The sequence below is a fragment of the Trachypithecus francoisi genome, unplaced genomic scaffold (assembly GCF_009764315.1).
Source record: "Trachypithecus francoisi isolate TF-2019V2 unplaced genomic scaffold, Tfra_2.0 Lachesis_group19, whole genome shotgun sequence".
NCBI lineage: Eukaryota > Metazoa > Chordata > Mammalia > Primates > Cercopithecidae > Trachypithecus > Trachypithecus francoisi.
The window spans coordinates 46,659,082-46,679,388 of NW_022681464.1; the positions used below are offsets into that span (position 1 = coordinate 46,659,082).

Sequence of the window (20,307 nt, forward strand, 5' to 3'; positions counted from 1 at the left end):
GACCAAATCAAGCACTGTAAGCAAAGCCTCTATCCCAGATACAATGTAGTCAGTCACACTAATCTCCAAAAAAGCTAGTATGCAATTAGAACAATCTTTTTCTGTTTACAGAAGGTCAGAAGGAAATAAAAGCAGAGAGTATCTCTTAGGACAAGGAACAAAGGAGTCATATGCAGTATTTCCAAATAATTATCTGCTACCTTGATTAAAACAGCAGAAACTATCCCTGTGCCTCACACGCTTCAGCTCACCTTCGCTAGAAATATTTTTGAAGTCGGCTGGGTGCGGTGGCTCATGCCTGTAATCCCAGCACTTTGGGAGGCTGAGGCAGGCGGATCACGAGGTCAGGAGTTCGAGACCAGCCTGACCAACATGGAGAAATTCTTGTCTCTACTAAAAATACAAAATAAGCTGGGCGTGGTGGCACCCGCCAATAATCCCAGCTACTCAGGAGGCTGAGGCAGGAGAATCACTTGAACCCGGGAGGTAGAGATTGTGGTGAGCCGAGATCATGCCACTGCACTCCAGCCTGGGCAAGAAGAGTGAAACTCCATCTCAAAAGAAAAAAAAAAAAAAAAAAAAAGAAATATTTTTAAAGTCTAATTTTACATGTTGTTACCTTTGTTAGTGTTAAGGGAGAATTAGATCATATTTCTTTACTCCAGGATGGAAACCAGTTAGAGTTAAATTCTGTATAATGAAAATATCACACTTAATTCTGTAAGAAAACTATCTCTGAGAAAAAATGGCTCTATAAATAAGCAAATTGGTCAGAATGAAGCATTTTGTAAGCAAATTAAAAAGATCAATAATTTTATGACCACAAATGTTAAAACTCTAAAGAAAACTGAAAACACGAGAAAGCATAAGTATCTGTATCTGAAGTGGTGGAGGTGGAGCACACTACTGCAGCCCAGCACTGGTCACACTTCTGTCAGCTCAAAGAACGCCAGCATCTGGCTGTACACGCGACACAGCCCTCTCATGTTTCGTTTATATTTCACGTCCTTTTTAGGTACATGTTGACCTCCAAAACAAGAAGAGCAGTGCAGAGAAGCTTTGCTGGAAGCGGCTCTTTTCTCTTGTTCAGACTTTATTCTCAGTGAAGTCCTATAAAACCTCAAAGCTGGATTTTTCCACCACTGCATCTGATCTTTAAAATGACTACTCAATGTTTGATGGTCCTGAAAGTCCTTTGAAGAAGCAAAGCGACTTAGAGGCTTCACTATGCCCAAATGAGCCAGTTTCACTCTAATCAATCAGAAGAACCTGGGTGCATAACTCAGCATTTCTCAGAATCTTTTTTATCTAGAAAATGTGGTTGGGTGGAATGTTCTTTATAGTCCTCTCCAGGTCAAAAATGTAAATAGAAACTAAGTGTCTTTCCTGCCAGGCACGGTAGCTCACACCCGCATCCCAGCACTTTGGGAGGCTGAGGCCAGAGGATCGCTTAAGCCCGGGAGTTTGAAACTAGCCTAAGCAACATGGTGAGCGTCCATCTCTACGAAAATTAGTAAGAAAAAAATAGCCAGGTGTGGTGGTGCACACCTATGGTCCTAGCTACTTGGGAGGCTGAGGCAGGAGGATCCCTTGAGCCCAAGAGGTCGAGGCTGCAATGAGCTGTGTTCACACCACTGCACTGTAGCCTGAGTGACAGAGCAAGACCCTGTCTCGAAAATAAGTCTAAGAAAGTCTTTCCTGAATCTCCCTTTTAAAGTAACACTAAAAATTTGCAGATATGGTTCTAGGGGAATTAAAATTTCAGTTTAGGTGAATTTAAAGGTAACATTTTGATTTTTAAAATCTTTTTATTTATTATTATTATTGTGAGACCGAGTCTTGCTCATTCACCCAGGCTGGAGTGCAGTGGCGTGATCTCAGATGACTGCAATTTCTGCCTCCTGGGTTCAAGCGATTCTCCTGCCTCAGCCTCCAGAGTGGCTGGGATTATTGGCAAGCGCCACCATGCCTGGCTAAATTATATATTTTTAGTAGAGATGGGGTTTTGCCATGTTCGCCAGCCTGGTCTCAAACTCCTGACCTCAAGTGATCCTCCCTCCTCGGCCTCCCAAAGTGCCGGGATTACAGATGTGAGTCACCACGCCCAGCCACATTCTGATTTTTTAAAATCCTAATAATGCTGAATACTTTTATTTCACTCTTACTCTTTATATCTCTCTCTCTATATATATATAGTATTATATTATATATTATATATATATACACATATACACTTTATGAGATCTCATGAGACTCTTATAGATGCAACTGAGGCCAAAGGAAGAAAGGGGCACACTGGGAGCACTAGATTTTGGCACTCAGAGGGCACATTCTCTATTTAAAAAGCATATACTCAAGATTTAAAAATAACACAAGAAAAACACATAATATATTCAGTTTTGTTTTTTTTTTTGAGACAGAGTCTCGCTCTGTCGCCTGGGCTGGAGTGCAGTAGCCGGATCTCAACTCACTGCAAGCTCCGCCTCCCGGGTTCCCGCCATTCTCCTGCCTCAGCCTCCCGAGTAGCTGGGACTACAGGCACCCACCACCTCGCCCGGCTAGATTTTTGTATTTTTTAGTAGAGACGGGGTTTCACCGTGTTAGCCAGGATGGTCTCGATCTCCTGATCTCGTGATCCGCCCGTCTGGGCCTCCCAAAGTGCTGGGATTACAGGCTTGAGCCACCGCGCCCGGCAATATATTCAGTTTTTATATTCATTAATTAACTAGTTAATCAGAGACAGGGTCTCACTCTGTTGCCCAAGCTGGAGTGCAGTGGTGCAATCATGGCTCACTGCAGCCTGGACCTCCAGAGCTCAAATGATCCTCCCATCTCAACCTCCCAAGTAGCTAGGACTACAGACATGTGCCACCATGCCCAGCTAACTTTTAAGAAACATTTGTTGTAGAGACGGGGGTCTCACTATGTTGCCCAGGCTGGTCTCGAACTCCTAGCCCCAATGAGCTTCCCACCTTGGCCTCTGAAAGTACTAGGATTACAGGCATAATCTCATATTGGCCACCATGTGTGGCCAGTATATTAATTTTTAAAAAACGTTTTGCAAAAAGAAAATAACTAAGGGTTGACATTAGAATCTGATGTACCTTGATTACCCAATGCACATAGAATATACTGAAATGTTACAGATTAGAAGGAGTTGTTTTAAATTTTACGTTGCTCCCCCAGAAGTGTTAAGGGTCCACTGTCCCTGAATACCCACAATAGGCAGCTGCACACAGTTTTCTGATTGCTTAAAAGGAATCTTCTCCGGGGTTAGTTCTTGCCCCGGAGGAACCACACTAACTTGTGCTAGTCTATCTCGGGTAACTTAGACGCTCATAAGGACAGCCAGGGAACTTCTGAAGGTCAGGTCTCCTGAGAGAAGGGTGTGTGTGCACACACATGTGGGCATATGCGTGGGTACATCCATGTGCGTGTACAGACTCCTGTTTGCTGTGTAGCCTCTCGTGTCTGTTCCCACTGCCTAATCACTTTTTGTTTATCTGGGGAATTCTGATGGGTCTCCGACATCTCTAGAGTATCAGTCTCGGCTGGGCGCGGTGGCTCAAGCCTGTAATCCCAGCACTTTGGGAGGCCCAGACGGGCGGATCACGAGGTCAGGAGATCGAGACCATCCTGGCTAAGACGGTGAAACCCCGTCTCTACTAAAAAACTACAAAAAAACTAGTCGGGCGAGGTGGCGGGCGCCTGTAGTCCCAGCTACTTGGGAGGCTGAGGCAGGAGAATGGCGTAAACCCGGGAGGCGGAGCTTGCAGTGAGCTGAGATCCGGCCACTGCACTCCAGTCTGGGTGACAGAGCGAGACTCCGTCTCAAAAAAAAAAAAAAAAAAAAAAAAAAAGGGTATCAGTCTCTTCTACTGCCTGGCCTGCTTCCCGAAATCTGCTTGTTTTTCATCTGATCCCAGTGACTGGCTGATCCTCACGGAGTTAGGGCTTCTCGAGCTCAGAACCGTGGCTGCAGGAAAGCCTCCTGCACTGCTGCTTTGCCCCAGGGCCCACTGGTGCCGAATACTGCCAGAGTATAGTCTCGGGCCAGTCTGGGCACCTAACTCACTTAATAGGAATGGAAATCTTCCTCCTCCTGAAAAGAGGTTCAAGGAGGGCTCAGACACAGCTCCTCTGCTTAGCTTTCTTTCCTCCTGGAAGCTTTGATATGGCTACAATCAAAACTCATATTTCAGTAAAAAAAAAAAGTAACCAAGACAAGCTAGCAGAGGTAATTAAAGACAACAAGAAACACTGAAGTTAGGTTTCTGGGAACTGAAAAAACAGTAATGGAAGGAAGATCTGGGTGTGAGGGGTCTAATTTAATAGGGGATCTGTGACTAAAACACTGTGTGGCTTTTCTAACTTAGTTTCTTCCTGGCTAGGGGCTCAGTTTTCTCACTGGAAAGTAATGATGCTGAACAAAATTTCTAAGGCCCCTTCCAGTTAAAAAAAAATACTGTTTTTTGCTTTGTTTTGTTTTTTGACACTAGACTCTTGCTCTTCAAGCGATTCTCTTGTCTCAGCCTCCCAAATAGCTGAGATTACAACCATGCACCACCACGCCTAGCTGATTTTTGTATTTTTAGTAGAGACGGGGTTTCACTACGTTGGCCAGGCCGGTCTTGAACTTCTGGCCTCAAGTGATCTATCCGCCTCAGCCTCCCAGTGCTGGGATTACAGGCGTGAGCCACCATGCCCAACCTTTGTTCTTTTCTTCATTTAAGGCATTCTCATGTGCCGTGAGAACACTAGCAAGTTCATGAGACACATGGACTTCAGAGTTAGACAGACTTGGGTTTCAAATCTAACTTTATCATTTACTAACTCTTTGAACGTAGACAACCATTTCATGTGTCTATTTTCTTATCTTCTTCTTCTTCTTTTTTTTTTTTGGAGACAGTCTTGCTCTGTCACCCCTGCTGGAGTGCAATGACACAATCTTGACAATCTTGGCTCACTGCAATCTCCTCAAGTTATTCCCATGCCTCAGCCTCCTGAGTAGCTGGAATTACAGGTGTACACTACCACACCGGGCTAATTTTTGTCTTTTTAGTAGAGATGGGGTTTTGCCATGTTGGCCAGGCTAGTCTTGAACTCCTGACCTCAAGTGATATACCCGCCTTGGCCTCCCAAAGTGCTGGGATTATAGGTGTGAGTCATCACGCATGGCCAGTTTTCTTATCTTTTATACAAGGATCACAGCTGCTATCTATGGTCTTTGTGAAGACAAACTGATTTATTTCTAAAGTCTAACATAGGCTGGGCATGGTGGCTCATGCCTGTAATCCTAGCACTTCGGGAGGCCAAGGCAAGAGGAATGCTTGAGACTGGGAGTTCAACACCCCTGTCTCTATAATAAACGCAAACAACAAAAACCCCAGCAACAGTGAAAGTCTAACACAGGGTTAGCTCAACACAAAACAACCATTATAGCGACACCATGCCCAGTGTTTTTTTTTTTTTGAGACAGGGTCTTACTCCACCACCCAGGCTGGAGTGTAGTGGTACAAACACAGCTCACTGCAGCCTTGACCTCCTGGGGTTAGGTGATCCTCCCAGCTCAGCCTCGCAAGTAGCTGCGATTACAGGGATGTGCTACCACGCCAGACTCAGTTCTTGTATTTTTAGTAAAAATGAGGTTTTGCCATGTTGCCCAGGCTGGTCCTGAACTCCTGGGCTCACGTGATCCGCCTGCCTCAGCCTCCCAAAGTGCTGGGATTACAGGTGTGAGCAACTGTGGCTGGTCTTTTTTTTTTTTTTCAAGGGACTTGCTCTGTCACCCAGGCTGAAGTGCAGTGGCAATTATTATAGCTCACCACAGCCTTGAACTCCTGGGCTCAAGTGATCCTCCTGCCTCAGCCTTCCAGTAACTGGGACTACAGGTGTACACCAAATGAAGTCTCACTCTGTCGTTCAGGCTGCAGTGCAGTGGTGTGATCTCGGCTCACTGCAACATCCACCTCCCAGGTTCAAGTAATTCTCCTGCCTCAGCCTCCCGAGTAGCTGGGATTACAGGAATGCACCACAAAGCCTGGCTATTTTCTGTATTTTTAGTAGAGATAGGGTTTTGCCATGTTGGCCAGGCTGGTCTCAAACTCCTGAACTCAAGTGATCCACTCACCTTGGCCTCCTAAAGTACTGGGATTATAGGCGTGAGTCACCATGCCCAGCCAATTTTTTTTTGTAGAGATGAGGGTCTTGCTATGTTGCTCAGGCTGGCCTCAAACTCCTGATCTCGAGCTATCTGACTGGCTTGGCCTCCCAGAGTGCTGGGATTACAGCTGTGAGCCACCCACCTGGCTCTTACAGCTTTCTTTAAGGCACTTAGCAATATGTATCAAAAGCTACACAAATGTGCATTCTTTCACTCAGAAAATTCGGTTCTGGCAAAAAAAAAAAAAAAAATTGAGAAACGAAAGCAAAAATGTAACAATGTTTACATAGTATTGCCCTCAATAATGGTAGAAAACTGGAAAATGAAAGTGAAAACATAATGTTCACAATAATGTTGCTCTTAATAATGGTAGAAAACTGGAAACAGCCTACATGTTAAAAAATAGAGGACTGAGTAAATAAAATACAGTAGGTTATTACTGTGGAATACCACACAGCTATCAGGCATCATGATGGAAAAGGACATTTAATCAAATGGAAATTGCTCATATTTTGTTAATTAAAAAACAAGTCTGTGTCTTTGTTCTTAAAATAATTAAGGAGTTTTTTCTTTTTATATAAAACAGTTGAGTTTGTAATTGATAATGTATATAATTAGCATCATTCTAATTTCATGAGTATTTGATCTATAATAATATATTAGCTGATTACAAAGCAATTCAGAATTAAATTAGGGTTAAACAGTAAACTGCTCTGTGTGATAATTTGGACCCACATTTAAGTTAAACCCCAAAGACAACAATGGGTGGTAAGAAATTTCTGGTGGACAATGTCATCAAATGAAAACTCTGCAGGGGAGCACGGGTGATATCCTGGAATGGTGGAAGGTATCTCTTAAAAGAATATAGAGTCTCTATGGAAAGGGAGATTAAATAAGATCATATATATACAGAGTTTACCATATAGTAGGTATTTTGGTGGTTAGAAAGCATTTATTAAAATGTAAAACAAACCAAAAAAAAAAAAAAAAACACACACACACACTGCTAGAATGAGTCCTGATAAGTTACCAGGTGAAATTTACATACACATGACAGCATTTCCTATTATCAGGGGTGAATAAAGTGTTCAGTTTGCAGCTGGAAGTGTCACTGCTTCCTCCTCAAGGGGAAATTCTGGTCTCTCCTTCAATTGTTTTGTGGATTTTGTTACAGAGGGTGGGCAAAGAGGCTCATGCAAAGGGCAGCAGAGGCAGGTGGACTCCACTGGTGAGTTCAGTACCAGCTGAGTACTAACTCCGTAGTGGGCCACTCCCTCTTGGAATGGAAAAGAAATTTCACATTGCTCTATGAGGCCTTCAGCAGGCTCTGAAGGATGAGAAGGATGGGAGGTGGTGGGTGGGGAAGGCTCTAGTCTCCATCTCCATTTCTAGCTGATTGACACTGTACTTCTGTGTAAGTCTTGTGTGAAGAAAAAGTTTTGGCACTTAAAAACATGTTTGGGCCCAGGTGCAGTGGCTCACGCTTGTAATCCCAGCACTTTGGGAGGCTGAGGTGGGCAGATCACCTGAGGTCAGAAGTTTGAGACCAGTCTGGCCAACATGGTGAAACCCTGTCTCTACTAATAATACAAAAATTAGCCGAGTGTGGCGGTGGGCCCCTGTAATCCCAGCTATTCGGGAGGCTGAAGCAGGAGAACTGCTTGAACCCAGGAGGCGGAGGTTGTAGTGAGCTGAGGTCGCTCTGCTGCATTCCAGCCTTGGCGATGGAGTGAGGCTCCATCTCAAAAAAAATCCCAAAAAACCCATGTTTGGAAGCCAGTCATTAAATTTGAGGAGGAGAGGGAAAATGGGGAAACAGGGGATACAACTGAGAGGCAAGAAAAAAAGAATAAAGTCAACCTTTTTCGAGACTGCCCTTTATTTGTTCTCTACTGTCCTCTACAGCCCTGAGTCCTCACTTGGTCTTTGCTCATGCTGCAACGTCAGCCAGAACTCCCTAGACAAGTCAGCAGAGTCACCAGATGCCAGACGTGCAGTAAGGAGCAGAGGTTTGAGTAAGACTGCGTCTCCGCTCTTGGGAAGGCACGGGAGAAATACATCAACGTGCTGTGGCACAGCCCGGTTCACATCCTACAACAAAATGGAAAGCCCTCTGCCGCCTTTTATACTCATTCCAAACCCTAAGTCCTACTACTCTTCCATGTGGCTTCTCCAGCCTTTTCCGCCCCTGTGGTGTTTACTCACTGACTGAACTGACCTCTGCAGTCTCTCGACTTCTGTGGTGTCCAGTCACACTCTACACAGACTAAGACAGTGTCTGGAAGACACTGTGCTCACTAAGCACTTGGAATGATTCTTAGGTATTTTTTTTATATTCTATTTAAATTATAAACAACAGGAGGGCAAAGACCATCATATTTCTGTTTCTACTTTTAGTACTTACTGAAGGCATTCAATAAATATTTGACTGGAAAAAATGGAGTGGTACTGGAAAAAAAAAGTTGGTGAAAAGAATAGGAGAAGAGTTTTAAAATGCACTAAAAAGTAGAGAACAAAAAATTACTATAAGATGTGAATGAAAAAAACCCTGCAATGTGACATGGGATGTATTTAACAGTCTCTGTATTTGTGGCCATTTGTAAGACAGCATATATGACCAGAGGTAAGTCAATCTTGGTTTAGGAATAGATAAAATTCCTCAGCATCTTTTCCAGTTTCACGCTTCTGGAGCTACCAAGTTTTGGAACTGGAAGAGACCTAGAGATCACAGAATCAGCTCCTCTCATCAGAGGGAGAATACGCTGGTGGCTGACAAGGTCAAGTGTCCATTCCAGCACCCAGTCCATACACCCTGAGTGGGCCCAGGGCAGGTGCAACACGGAGAACTGTTCTTTACTAATTCACACTGTAAGGAAACAGTTTGAGTTTCCAGGTGTTCACTCATGTCATATAAATGTCAGTTCATTAAATGGCTTTACAATAGACCTTCTTCTGAGCTGGCTTTAACCATTTGATGATCTGAAATCAGCTAATGTTAATAGAGTGTTTTAGAATAAACACAATTCGTCTACCACGGTTAAAGAGAACTACTGTCTCATCAATAGAAAGTTTATTAAAACTTTGATTAATACAAACCCCAAACTTGAAACAGTTGATTAAAAATAAAGACTTTGGTTTATCTGTGTTTTCTAAATGTTAACATTTGAGTATCATTTAGAAGTTTTTGGCTGGGCGTGGTGGCTCACGCCTGTAATCCCAGCACTTTGGGAGGCTGAGGCAGGTGGATCACTTAAGGTCAGGAGTTTGAGACCAGCCTGGCCAACATGGTGAAACTCCATCTCTAATAAAAATATAAAAAAATTAGTTGGGCATGGTGGCAGGCACCTAGAATCCCAGTTACTCAGGAGGCTGAGACAGGAGAATCGCTTGAACCTGGGAGGTCGAGGTTGCAGTGAGCAGAGATTGGACCACTGTGCTCCAGACTGGGGGGCAGAGCGAGGCTCTGTCTCAAAAAAAAAAAAAAAAAATATATATATATATATATATATACACATACATATATATGAATTAAAAACTTCTAAATATATATAATGTATATCAAAAAGGAAATATATATATATTTAAAAAGGAACATAAGACATTCCCACATTTAATACCTTTGCTCTTTTCTTATACTTAAAAATATCAATTTTAGATTGAAGAGGAAGGGAGGAATATGCTTATTTCCATACCCTTATCTAAGATCATTCACTCTGTTCCATAAATCTTTGAGATTTCTACTACCACTGACTTAAGAACTATGATTCATCCAGGTTTAAACCAGTAGCTAGTGACAAAAGTCAGAGGTAGCTGGAATCCAGATCTCACATTTCTCTTTTCGGCAATTTATCGCTTGCTTCATAATCTAACTGATGAAAACGGCCTCTCTTTGATTAAGAATAGCATGCCTAGCAAATCATCTCAAAATGTGGATTTGGGGCATTACCACTTTATCTTCAAAAAGAAGACCACAAAGAAGGTTACAGAGGCTGCAAATTTATCTGATCATGCCTTGCTGTGTGGTCGTGCCTCATGAGGTGATGGAAGAGGACTAGAAAAGGAGTTAAAAGTAGGCCTGTGGGGTGCAGGAAGGTGGTTCCTGGCAGCTGCAGATTGGTGCCACCCAACCAAACTCTCTGTGAAGGGACTGTGATCTGTGTAGCCATGGTCACAGAGGTACCCGGGCCCCTGAGTGCCATGACTGAGAAACTGAGTTCTTCATTTATTTAATTTTACTATAACTTAAATTTAAATAGCCACACGTGGGAGTGGCTCCCGAATTGGAGCTCTGTCTAGGTATTTGAGCTAGATGCTTTTAAAATGTAAATCACTGTTCTTACAGGTTAGTATGAATTTATCTAAATATTTTAGTGTCTACTGGGTGTTAGAAACTGGAGATATAAAATAAATTTATCATGGTTCCTCCTCTGAGGGAACATGTACTCTGGTGGGACAGAGAAATAAGTGAATAATTACATGACAGGGTGTTTTTTTTTTGTTTTGTTTTGTTTTGTTTTTTTTTTTTTTGAGACGGAGTCTGGCTCTGTCGCCCGGGCTGGAGTGCAGTGGCCGGATCTCAGCTCACTGCAAGCTCCGCCTCCCGGGTTCACGCCATTCTCCTGCCTCAGCCTCCGAGTAGCTGGGACTACAGGTGCCCGCCACCTCGCCCGGCTAGTTTTTTTTGTATTTTTTAGTAGAGACGGGGTTTCACCGTGTTAGCCAGGATGGTCTCGATCTCCTGACCTCGTGATCCGCCCGCCTCGGCCTCCCAAAGTGCTGGGATTACAGGCTTGAGCCACCGCGCCCGACCAACATGACAGGGTGTTAACTGTTCCAGCGAAACAGAGGGATGAATGGGTTATGACAGAATCACAAAGAAGGGGTCCTGGCAGGCCAGCGGCATCTGGGAGACTTCCTAAGACAAAGCGAGGCCATGCTGACTCTGACAAGGACATGAAGGGAGATCGCAGACACGGCTAAGCACCACACTGAGCACCGATGGGCTGTGCAGGAAGAGTGAATGGCTGCGCGTGGCTGAGGCATAAACCAGAGGCAGGGAAGGTGTGACATTAGGCCATAGGTGTCTGCAGGCGTGTGATCAGGGGATGTAAATTTTATTCTGTACGTGCCAGGGAGCCTTCCAAAGGTTTTAAGCAGGAGTTATAAAGAGCAGTGAGTGTAAGATGGAATTTAGGGAGCCAAGAAGAAAAGTCAGATAGACTGAAGAGACAGTAAGAGAGAGAGACCAACTGACGTTGGTAATACGAATATTTCTTAGTTATTAATATTTGAAAAATCTTCAGTGGCAAAATTATTATTGGTATTGCTTAGAATGGGGTGGAGACCAATGAGAGGAGAATTAAAGAATAATTCCTCAGATTCTACCTTGGATGGAGCCAGCAACTAGGATAGCAAGCAGAAGATGAGAAACTAGGGGGGGGTGTGTGCATGCATGCAGGTGTGTGTATGTGCATGTGTGTAGCTAGGGTTTGTGTGAAGCTGGGGGATGTGCGTGGCTGGGGTGTGTGTGTGTGCACACACGCATGTGCAGCTAGGGGAGGTGTGTATGAAGCTAGGGTGTGTGTGTATGAAGCTAGGGTGTATGTGTGTGCATGTGCGTGCGTAGCTAGGCTGTGTGCGTGAAGCTAGGATGCGTGTGTATGTGAGTGTGTAGCTAGGATGTGTGTGTGTACATGTGTAGCTAGGGTGTATGTGTGTGTGTGTGCATGCATATGTAGCTAGGGTGCATATGTAGCTAGGGTGTGTGTGTGTGATTTGGCAAGTGGGTGAGGGAGAAGGGAGGGAAGAAGAGAATGTCATTTTACCTAAGTTGATTTTGAGGAAGGGGCCGTGGAGACCCAGCAGGCAATGATGTATACAATACTGATACTGCAGATAGGAACCTGAGATGGGTGTGGGAAGCATTAACATGTAGGTGGATGTTGACATCGGGAAGGATATGATATCTTTCCTCCTCCACAAAGGGCAGTAGGTGGAAGATGAAATCTGGAGAATACTATTAGAATTTTCTTTTTTGGAATTTTATCCGTTGGTATTATGATTACGAAAAGAACAGTCCTAAGTATGAGTGTGTGGATTTTAGGGGGAGAAGAATCTATGCAAAATGTTTTTCTTTTTTTTTTTTTTTTTTTTTTTTTTTTTTGAGGCGGAGTCTCGCTCTGTCGCCCAGGCTGGAGTGCAGTGGCCGGATCTCAGCTCACTGCAAGCTCCGCCTCCCGGGTTTACGCCATTCTCCTGCCTCAGCCTCCCGAGTAGCTGGGACTACAGGCGCCCGCCACGTCGCCCGGCTAGTTTTTGTATTTTTAGTAGAGACGGGGTTTCACCGTGTTCGCCAGGATGGTCTAGATCTCCTGACCTCGTGATCCGCCCGTCTCGGCCTCCCAAAGTGCTGGGATTACAGGCTTGAGCCACCGCGCCCGGCCCAAAATGTTTTTCTTAACTTTATTTTTTGTTCCCCAAACAAATGGGAAGATATTAAGGTAAATATAAGTTGGAAAACTGTTGACTTGTTTTAACCCCACTTACAATTTAAGACTGTATATATGTGTGTGTGTGTGTATATATATATTTTTTTTTTTTCTTTTTCTTTTTTTGTTTCTTGAGACAGAGTCTCACTCTGTTGCCCAGGTTGGAACGCAGTAGCACAATCACAGCTCACCACAGACTTGAACTCCCGGGCTCAGGGAATCCTCCTGCCTTAGCCTCCCAACTAGCTGGGACCAGAGGTATGTGCTACTGCACATGGCTAATTTTTAAATTTTTCATAGAGACAGGGTCTTGCTATGTTGCCCAGGCTGGTCTCAGACTCCTGGGCTCAGTGATACTCCTGCCTTGGCCTACCAAAGTGCTGGGATTATAGATGTGAGCCAACATGCCCGACAAAAATTTTAGTATTCTATAAATTACAGCCACTATATTGGTCTTTACTAATAACAGAAAGTAATCTACTATTTAATTTCCTGCAAATCAAATTAATTTTAATCCTAGCTTTATTGGTTGAAAAATGAGAAGAGATTAAGCAACAACCAAAGCCAGATAATCAGTAAACTGGGTCAAAGAGCATTACACACCCTCACCTTGGAGCCCAGCTATGTGAACTGGGCCTTACCTCAGACTCCGAGCTGTCCAGTTCGGCCAGAGCTGGGGCTTTGAGGAGCTTCTTCCGCGGTGCAGGCACCTGCTGTGCAGTACTTAACCCGTTTTCTTTTGTTTGTGATGTCAAACCTCCATTCACCATAGATGACTCCATCAGATTCTTTGTAGATTCAGGGGTAGTTACATCTGGTAAAAAAGCAAAAGCTGACCTTTTCTTGAGCCAAGACAGGTTATCTGTGTGGGAAGCACACCAGGTAACACAGCATTTCACACAAACACACAGAGGCTTGGTTCAGGAACACCTTGCCTATGTACAGAAAACTTTTTCTGGCTGGATATTAACTGTCAAATTCAATTAAAGGAAACTTTAAAATGAATAATTACATATTCATACTTGTAGATGAGAATTTAGAGTTAAAACTGATAACTGACTCCAACTTGTTTATTTTCCAGATGAAGAAACTGGGGCTGAGAGAAGCTAGTTTACTTCACAGCCTCTAAGGATCTAGTGATACATGGATGAAGACAGGACACACACAAAGCCTGACCAGACACATGGCTGTAAGATCTGAAAATGTTTTGGTTTAAAAATAAAAATGGCTAATAATCTATATTCATATAAACATATTTAATGTGAACACAAAAAGTCTGGGATACATTTCCTCTGATGTGTCTGATTTATATTACTAAGAGCTCAAATTTGGATGAGAAGGCAATACGACAAATGACAGATAATGAAGCAGTCTACAGTATGGTGTGATGGGGATGGTTTGGGTCTCTACTGCTATCTGCTCTCCTTTCGTCTGTAAAATGAGGATATTAACAGAGGTGGGCTTGTTGTGAGCATTAAACAGGTTAATAATTGTATATAAAATTCTGTGCCTAGTACAGGCAGTGAACAATAAATGTTAGCAATTATTCATACTGATTTAACTCTACTGGTGAATAAATAAGCTAAGGCTCAGATGGATTCGGCCAGAGTGGCACTATAGTGTCATGCCACAGCTGATCTATGAGTCTTTCTCAGTACTGACTCTGATGGCCTGCTTTTTGGTACCATAGCCTGGAATCCTCGAAGGCAAATGGAACTACTTTTCTTCAGTATTTCAAATGAAGAGTTAAAAATGGGCTACATTAATAACTATAAAATCAGTGTATTTAGAAGTGAAAAGGAGCAGTTACTGCATGATGCAATTTATAGACCAGCACACTCGACTGCTCTTTGCATGTGGACAGTCTGCGAGGCTGCCGTAAATGGGGCAAAGGGCATGCTAAGTACTAAAGTGAACAAGACTGACCGATGCTCTTTTAGAGGGGAAAGCACTGTAAATAAGGTTACTATAAGCACAAAATGTGACCCGGCGTGGTGGCTCAAGCCTGTAATCCCAGCACTTTGGGAGGCCGAGGCAGGGGGATCAATTGAGGTCAGGAGTTTGAGACCAGCCTGACCAACATGGTGAAACCCCATCTCCACTAAAAATACAAAAATTAGCCAGGAGTGGTGGTGGACACCTGTAATCCCAGCTACTCAAGAGGCTGAGGCAGGAGAATCAAAGCGAGGCTGTGTCTCAAAAAAAAGAACAACCGCCGCCCCAAGAATGTGCTGTTTATAGTAGGATATTTCTCCCCAAGCAAGTAATATTGACACACCTTAAGTATGAGAGTTGGAGCTCCAGGACACATGTGTATACAGGTGTGTTCTAGTGCAGCTTTCCCTGACATTATTTATAAGAACCATGTAAATTATTTCTTATTACAAATGATACATATCCTATTTAATATTTATGATTTCTGCTTATTTTTGAAGTGTTTGAACAAGCTAGAAATAATGGAAGGAAAAGAAAAAGAAAAAAGGGAAAGAGAAGGGAGGGGGAAAGGAAAGAAGGAAGAACAGCTGTCCATTAATTATCTTTTTACATAAAATTTTTAATCGAGAACTTGGCAACATATGCATTTATTTTATTGTTACCTTCCCAGGCATTACCTAGCTAGCACAAATAAAGAACAGTGATGGTGGTGGGGAGTGCTGAAAGGGACAAAAGGAAAAAAGCAGCAAGGTTTTATACAAATTATAAATGTAAAAATCTTAAAATAAATATTTCAATAAGGAGATATGAAAAATAGAATTGTTGGTATTTTGTAGGAATCTTCTAAAAGGAGATATAATGAGAAATAGAATTGTTGACATTTTGTAGGAATTTTCTAAGAGAAAGCACAAGTATTTCAAGCGCACACACCTTCCACCTTTCCTAGCCATGTACTCACAGAGGTTCCCGCCGTTCACCTGGCAGCAGGTCACTTTCTAATTAGTATCATTAGAGTTATCATAATAAGAGAAACACAACCAGCTTTCCACGCTGGCCCCACATTTCCAATCGACAAAGCCATAGTTTCCCTAAGAATAGCACTGCATGCACACCACGGCACAGAGGAACACTCATATAGTTTTGGCAGTTATCTATTTATTTATTTATTTGAGACAGTCTTGCTCTGTCACCAGGCTGCAGTGTAGTGGCGCAATCTCGGCTCACTGTAACCTCCACCTCCTGGGTTCAAGCGATTCTCCTGCCTCAGCCTCCCAAGTAGCTGGGACTACAGGCACGCGCCACCACGCCCAGCTAACTTTTTTGTATTTTTAGTAGAGTCAGGATTTCACCATGTTGGCCAGGATGGTCTCGATCTCCTGACCTCGTGATCCTCCCGCCTCAGCCTCCCAAAGTGCTGGGATTACAGGCGTTAGCCACTGCACCCAGCCTATATTTATTTTAATGTGATGGAAAAAAAAATATTCTATTTTTTTGCTGCAGAAAAAAATACTGTATTTTAAGATCCATGATTTCATTGTTTAAGAAATGTTTAAAGTTGCTTATGACAGATTAAAAATTTTTAATAGTACTGGTGACACTTAAGGCTGGCAGAAAATTATAAAGATGGTATATGAACTGAAGTTTAGGGAATGCTGTCAAATGACAGTGACTGCCCTGAGTTCAGTTCATTCTCAATGCAGGGGATTTGAGAAACTGTCTAATAGCTCTCTAATTGCCTGAACCCTGTGCTATGAGATTGATAATTGTCATTTTAGCTAACTGACTGAGAGTGGTAAAAGAAAACATCTGTATTAAATTCAAAGCTTTGAGAAAAACTGAATAAAAAATGGGTTATGTCACAGCCAGGTTTCAAGATGATCTAAACACTGAATGATTTTATCTCACACCACAGATCTGCAAAAGACTTAATTGAACTTCATTTTTTTTTAGACAGGGTCTCATTCTGTTGCCCAGGTTGGAGTACAGTGGCACAATCATGGCTCACTGCAGCCTTGACCTCTTGGGTTCAGGCAATCCTCCCACCTCAGCCTCCCAAGTAGCTGGGACTACAGGTCTGTGCCACCACGCCTAGCTAATTTTTTAGTATTTTTGTGTGTGTGTGTAGAGACAGGGTTTTGCCATGTTGTCCAGACTGGTCTTTTTTTTTTTTTTTTTTTGGAGACGGAGTCTCGCTCTGTGGCCCGGGCTGGAGTGCAGTGGCCGGATCTCAGTTCACTGCAAGCTCCGCCTCCCGGGTTCACGCCATTCTCCTGCCTCAGCCTCCCGAGTAGGTGGGGCTACAGGCGCCTGCCACCTCGCCCGGCTAGTTTTTTGTATTTTTTAGTAGAGACGGGGTTTCACCATGTTAGCCAGGATGGTCTCGATCTCCTGACCTCGTGATCCGCCTGCCTCGGCCTCAGACTGGTCTTAATAACTCCTGGGCTTAAGCAAACCTCCCACATTACCCTCCCAAAGTGCTGGGATTATAGATGTGAGCCACTGTGCCCAGAAAATGTATTTTTAAGAAGTTTGATTACTATATTTTTCTGTTTAAATGAATAAATTACCATTTTTACTTTAATGTATCAAATGAGAAAAGCAAAACACTTGGATAGGCTTTGTATTTCTTGTACATAAGATGGCATTTCTTAAAAAAAAAACTGGTGATATTTATATGTAAGCAAAATATTTAAGAGGTGAAATATTTAGATATGGCTTTAGAAATCACATACCTTAGGTTTAGAACCTAAAATGCATACCCATGATATTAAATATGTGTCTACTGCCTTATTTAGTGTGAGGAAATGTGACTGACATATAAATTATATACTTAATATTTGTATAGGAAAAACAAGTTATACTTACCATAAGTGATGTTGAATAGATTAAGATTTTCACTAATAATTAATATTTCTAAGATATACTTAAGCAGTAGAATATACTTCATTATCTTGTTCTTAAGTTCAAGGTTATCATCTACACTGTATGTTTACAATGTTTCTCACTAGTTTGTTCATTTTCTAACTCAGAAAATGCACTCCAATCTTTGCATTTAAGTTAGAAAAATGAATCAATCTTTTCTATTTATAATTTGGAGAATTTTAATTAATAGTTAAAATGCAACATGAAAAACATAAAAGCAGCACAAGAAATCAAGAATGAAGCATTAGGAAATCACAAAGTACACGAAGACATGAAATAAATTACAGCAAATGATAAGCAGTGAAACCAAATAAAAATTCTCTGCTACCCTTTTACACTAAGAAATTTAAGTACCAAAAATTTTCTTTCCAAACAGAACCCATCGTATAGGCTGCAAGAACACAGAACACACAACATACCTATACATGAAGTGTGTGAGCATGCATATTGTCAAAATCAGCAATGTGTGCCTAATTTAGATTAGCTAATGGCCAATGTGTTTAGGCAGCCAACCACTCCCTTCCTTATTGTGGTCCAACTAATAGAAGCATCTTTTGTAGACATTCAAAAAAGATAGAGTATCTGTAATGTATAGAGTATCTGTAATGTATAGAGTATCTGTAATGTATTGCCAACTTTTGGGGATTAGTAGTGACATATACATTACTATGTTTCTGCATTTATTTTCCAGACCAAATTTTTTACAAGGTCACTTTGCAAATGGCTGAAAAACTAAAAATTCCAAGTGAATAAAGAAAAAAGAAAAAGCTCTTCTGTGGTCAGCCAAAAATGGTAACTGAGTGATTGTAAAATACTATAGTCACGTCTCATACCTACACAAATAAGCAGAAGATTTAAAAACAGTTGGAAACTAGCTTTGTAGCTGGAAGATACTCAATAAATATTCATATACAGAATATACTAGAACTCTTTAAACATGAATTTGTAAGTAAGGTATGCCAACAATTCTTTGTATCTTGAGGCATTCAATGGCATTGAAAAGAAAATCCTGAAAGAAAATATTTGTGCCAACATCTCATCTCATTTTATACTTAAAACAGTAGCTTCCAAAATTAAAAACTCTAACTTGCAAAATATTTCATTGGGATTAAGTTGGCTTTGAAAATTCAACTGGCTGGGTGAGGTGGCTTACGCCTGTATTCCTAGCACTTTGGGAGGCCAGTTGGTGAACTGCTTAAGCCCAGGAGTTCGAGAGCAGCCTGGGCAACATGGTGAAACCTTGTCTCTATTTCCTAAAATAAAGAAAGAAAGAAAGAAAATTCACTCATATATATTTAAAGTTTTAATTTTAAAAGAGTTGATTTTATAGACCAAATTTAGTCATTTCACTATTAATCTCTGTTTAACAGAAAGGTCTAAACTTGCACTACAAATCTGAGGCACATAATTATATATTACAACCAAAGCCATTACAGTGCTCTTGTATTTTTATACTCTTTTATTTTTTTTTTGGAGACAGTCTCACTCTGTTGCCCAGGCTGGAGTTCAGTGGTGTGACCTTGGCTCACCGCAACCTCCGCTTCCCAGCTTCAAGCAATTCTCCTGCCTCAGCCTCCCAAGTAGCTGGGACTACAGGCGCATGCCACCACACCCGGCTAATTTTTTTGTATTTTTAGTTGAGACGGGGTTTTACCATGTTAGCCAGGATGGTCTCGAACTCCCGACTTCATGATCTGCCCACCTCGGCCTCCCAAAGTGCTGAGATTACAGGTGTGAGCCACCGCGCCCGGCCTGTATTTTTATACTCGTAATCATGATTCAAAGTCATTAATGATTAGGCTGTATCCACTGAGCACAAAGACACAAAAGACAGTTCTTGCCCATCAACTGAGGTGCTGTCATCTGAAGTAGATAACCATTTTAAGTTTAGTTACTTAAATAACTGAATGCTTTAGAGAACAGGAAGTAGATGCATCAGAATTTTGTTTCTACAAAGTTTTTTTCTGTTCTCTTAGGGCAAAGGTCTGCTATAGGCTTTAACCTCATTGCTCTAGAAGAGCCTGGGCAGTGACAGCCACCATAAGATGGGCACCATTTTCTAGAACCATGAGTATGGCGTGATGGTTCTTCCAAACTTGCTTGGGAGAAAACAGATTTACTGTAGTCTTGTATCTTTTTTACATATATTGCTTTCAAATAAGCAGAATGTTTTATTTTACTGACCATGGCTTAGAAGAAGCCTTTCCATTTTCTTTTTTAACATGTTTGAACAAGCAGATGAATGAAATGTATTTCACAGAAACCACAAAAGCCACGTCAGGTGTAAAAGCGTTTTTGTTTTTTTTTACCTGACAAGTCAAAACTGTAAGACATGCTAAGTGGCCGCATTGCTGAAAAAAAGAAAACAAACAATAAAAAGAAAATAATTCAGCTGTTAGGAATATACAAGGAGGACAAAAAAGGGAACAGATTAATGAAGACCCTCAGTGGCTACATGTCAGACTCTAAGGCAGAAACTAGTGAATGAACATCTCAAATACATTAAAACCATGCAAGAGTCTTAGTTTCAATTACATCACTAAGACTTGAAATGGAGGAACAATAAAGGGAAAAAGTAACTTTTTAAAAAACAAGTTAAAAATGAAAGCATGATAAAAATACAAACATTTTAAATAATCACAGAATAGGATTTCTGACTTAAATATAGATTTTTTTTAAAAGTCTTGTTTTAAAACATGATTTTGGGGAACATACAACATCTTTAAAATTTCAGAGTAAATTTATCCTTCAATAATTTATGTCAGGATGAAAATTTGGCTCTCAGAATAAAGACAAAAA

The 20,307-nt window shown here is 41.7% G+C and overlaps 1 protein-coding gene across 6 annotated transcripts in view; it reads right to left on the minus strand.

Moving 5' to 3' along the window:
• The window catches only part of SPIRE1 (spire type actin nucleation factor 1), a 197,212-nt gene that overhangs the window by 21,576 nt on the left and 155,329 nt on the right, over nt 1–20,307 (minus strand). For 4 of the 6 annotated variants that reach the window (XM_033178379.1, XM_033178377.1, XM_033178382.1 and 1 more), the window contains 2 exons: nt 19,818–19,859; nt 13,293–13,465 (listed from right to left, as the gene is read on the minus strand). In XM_033178379.1, the coding sequence (XP_033034270.1) occupies nt 13,293–13,465; nt 19,818–19,859 (215 nt within the window). The remainder of the gene's footprint in view (nt 1–13,292; nt 13,466–19,817; nt 19,860–20,307) is intronic. The other 2 variants (XM_033178380.1, XM_033178378.1) reach the window with 1 other exon arrangement.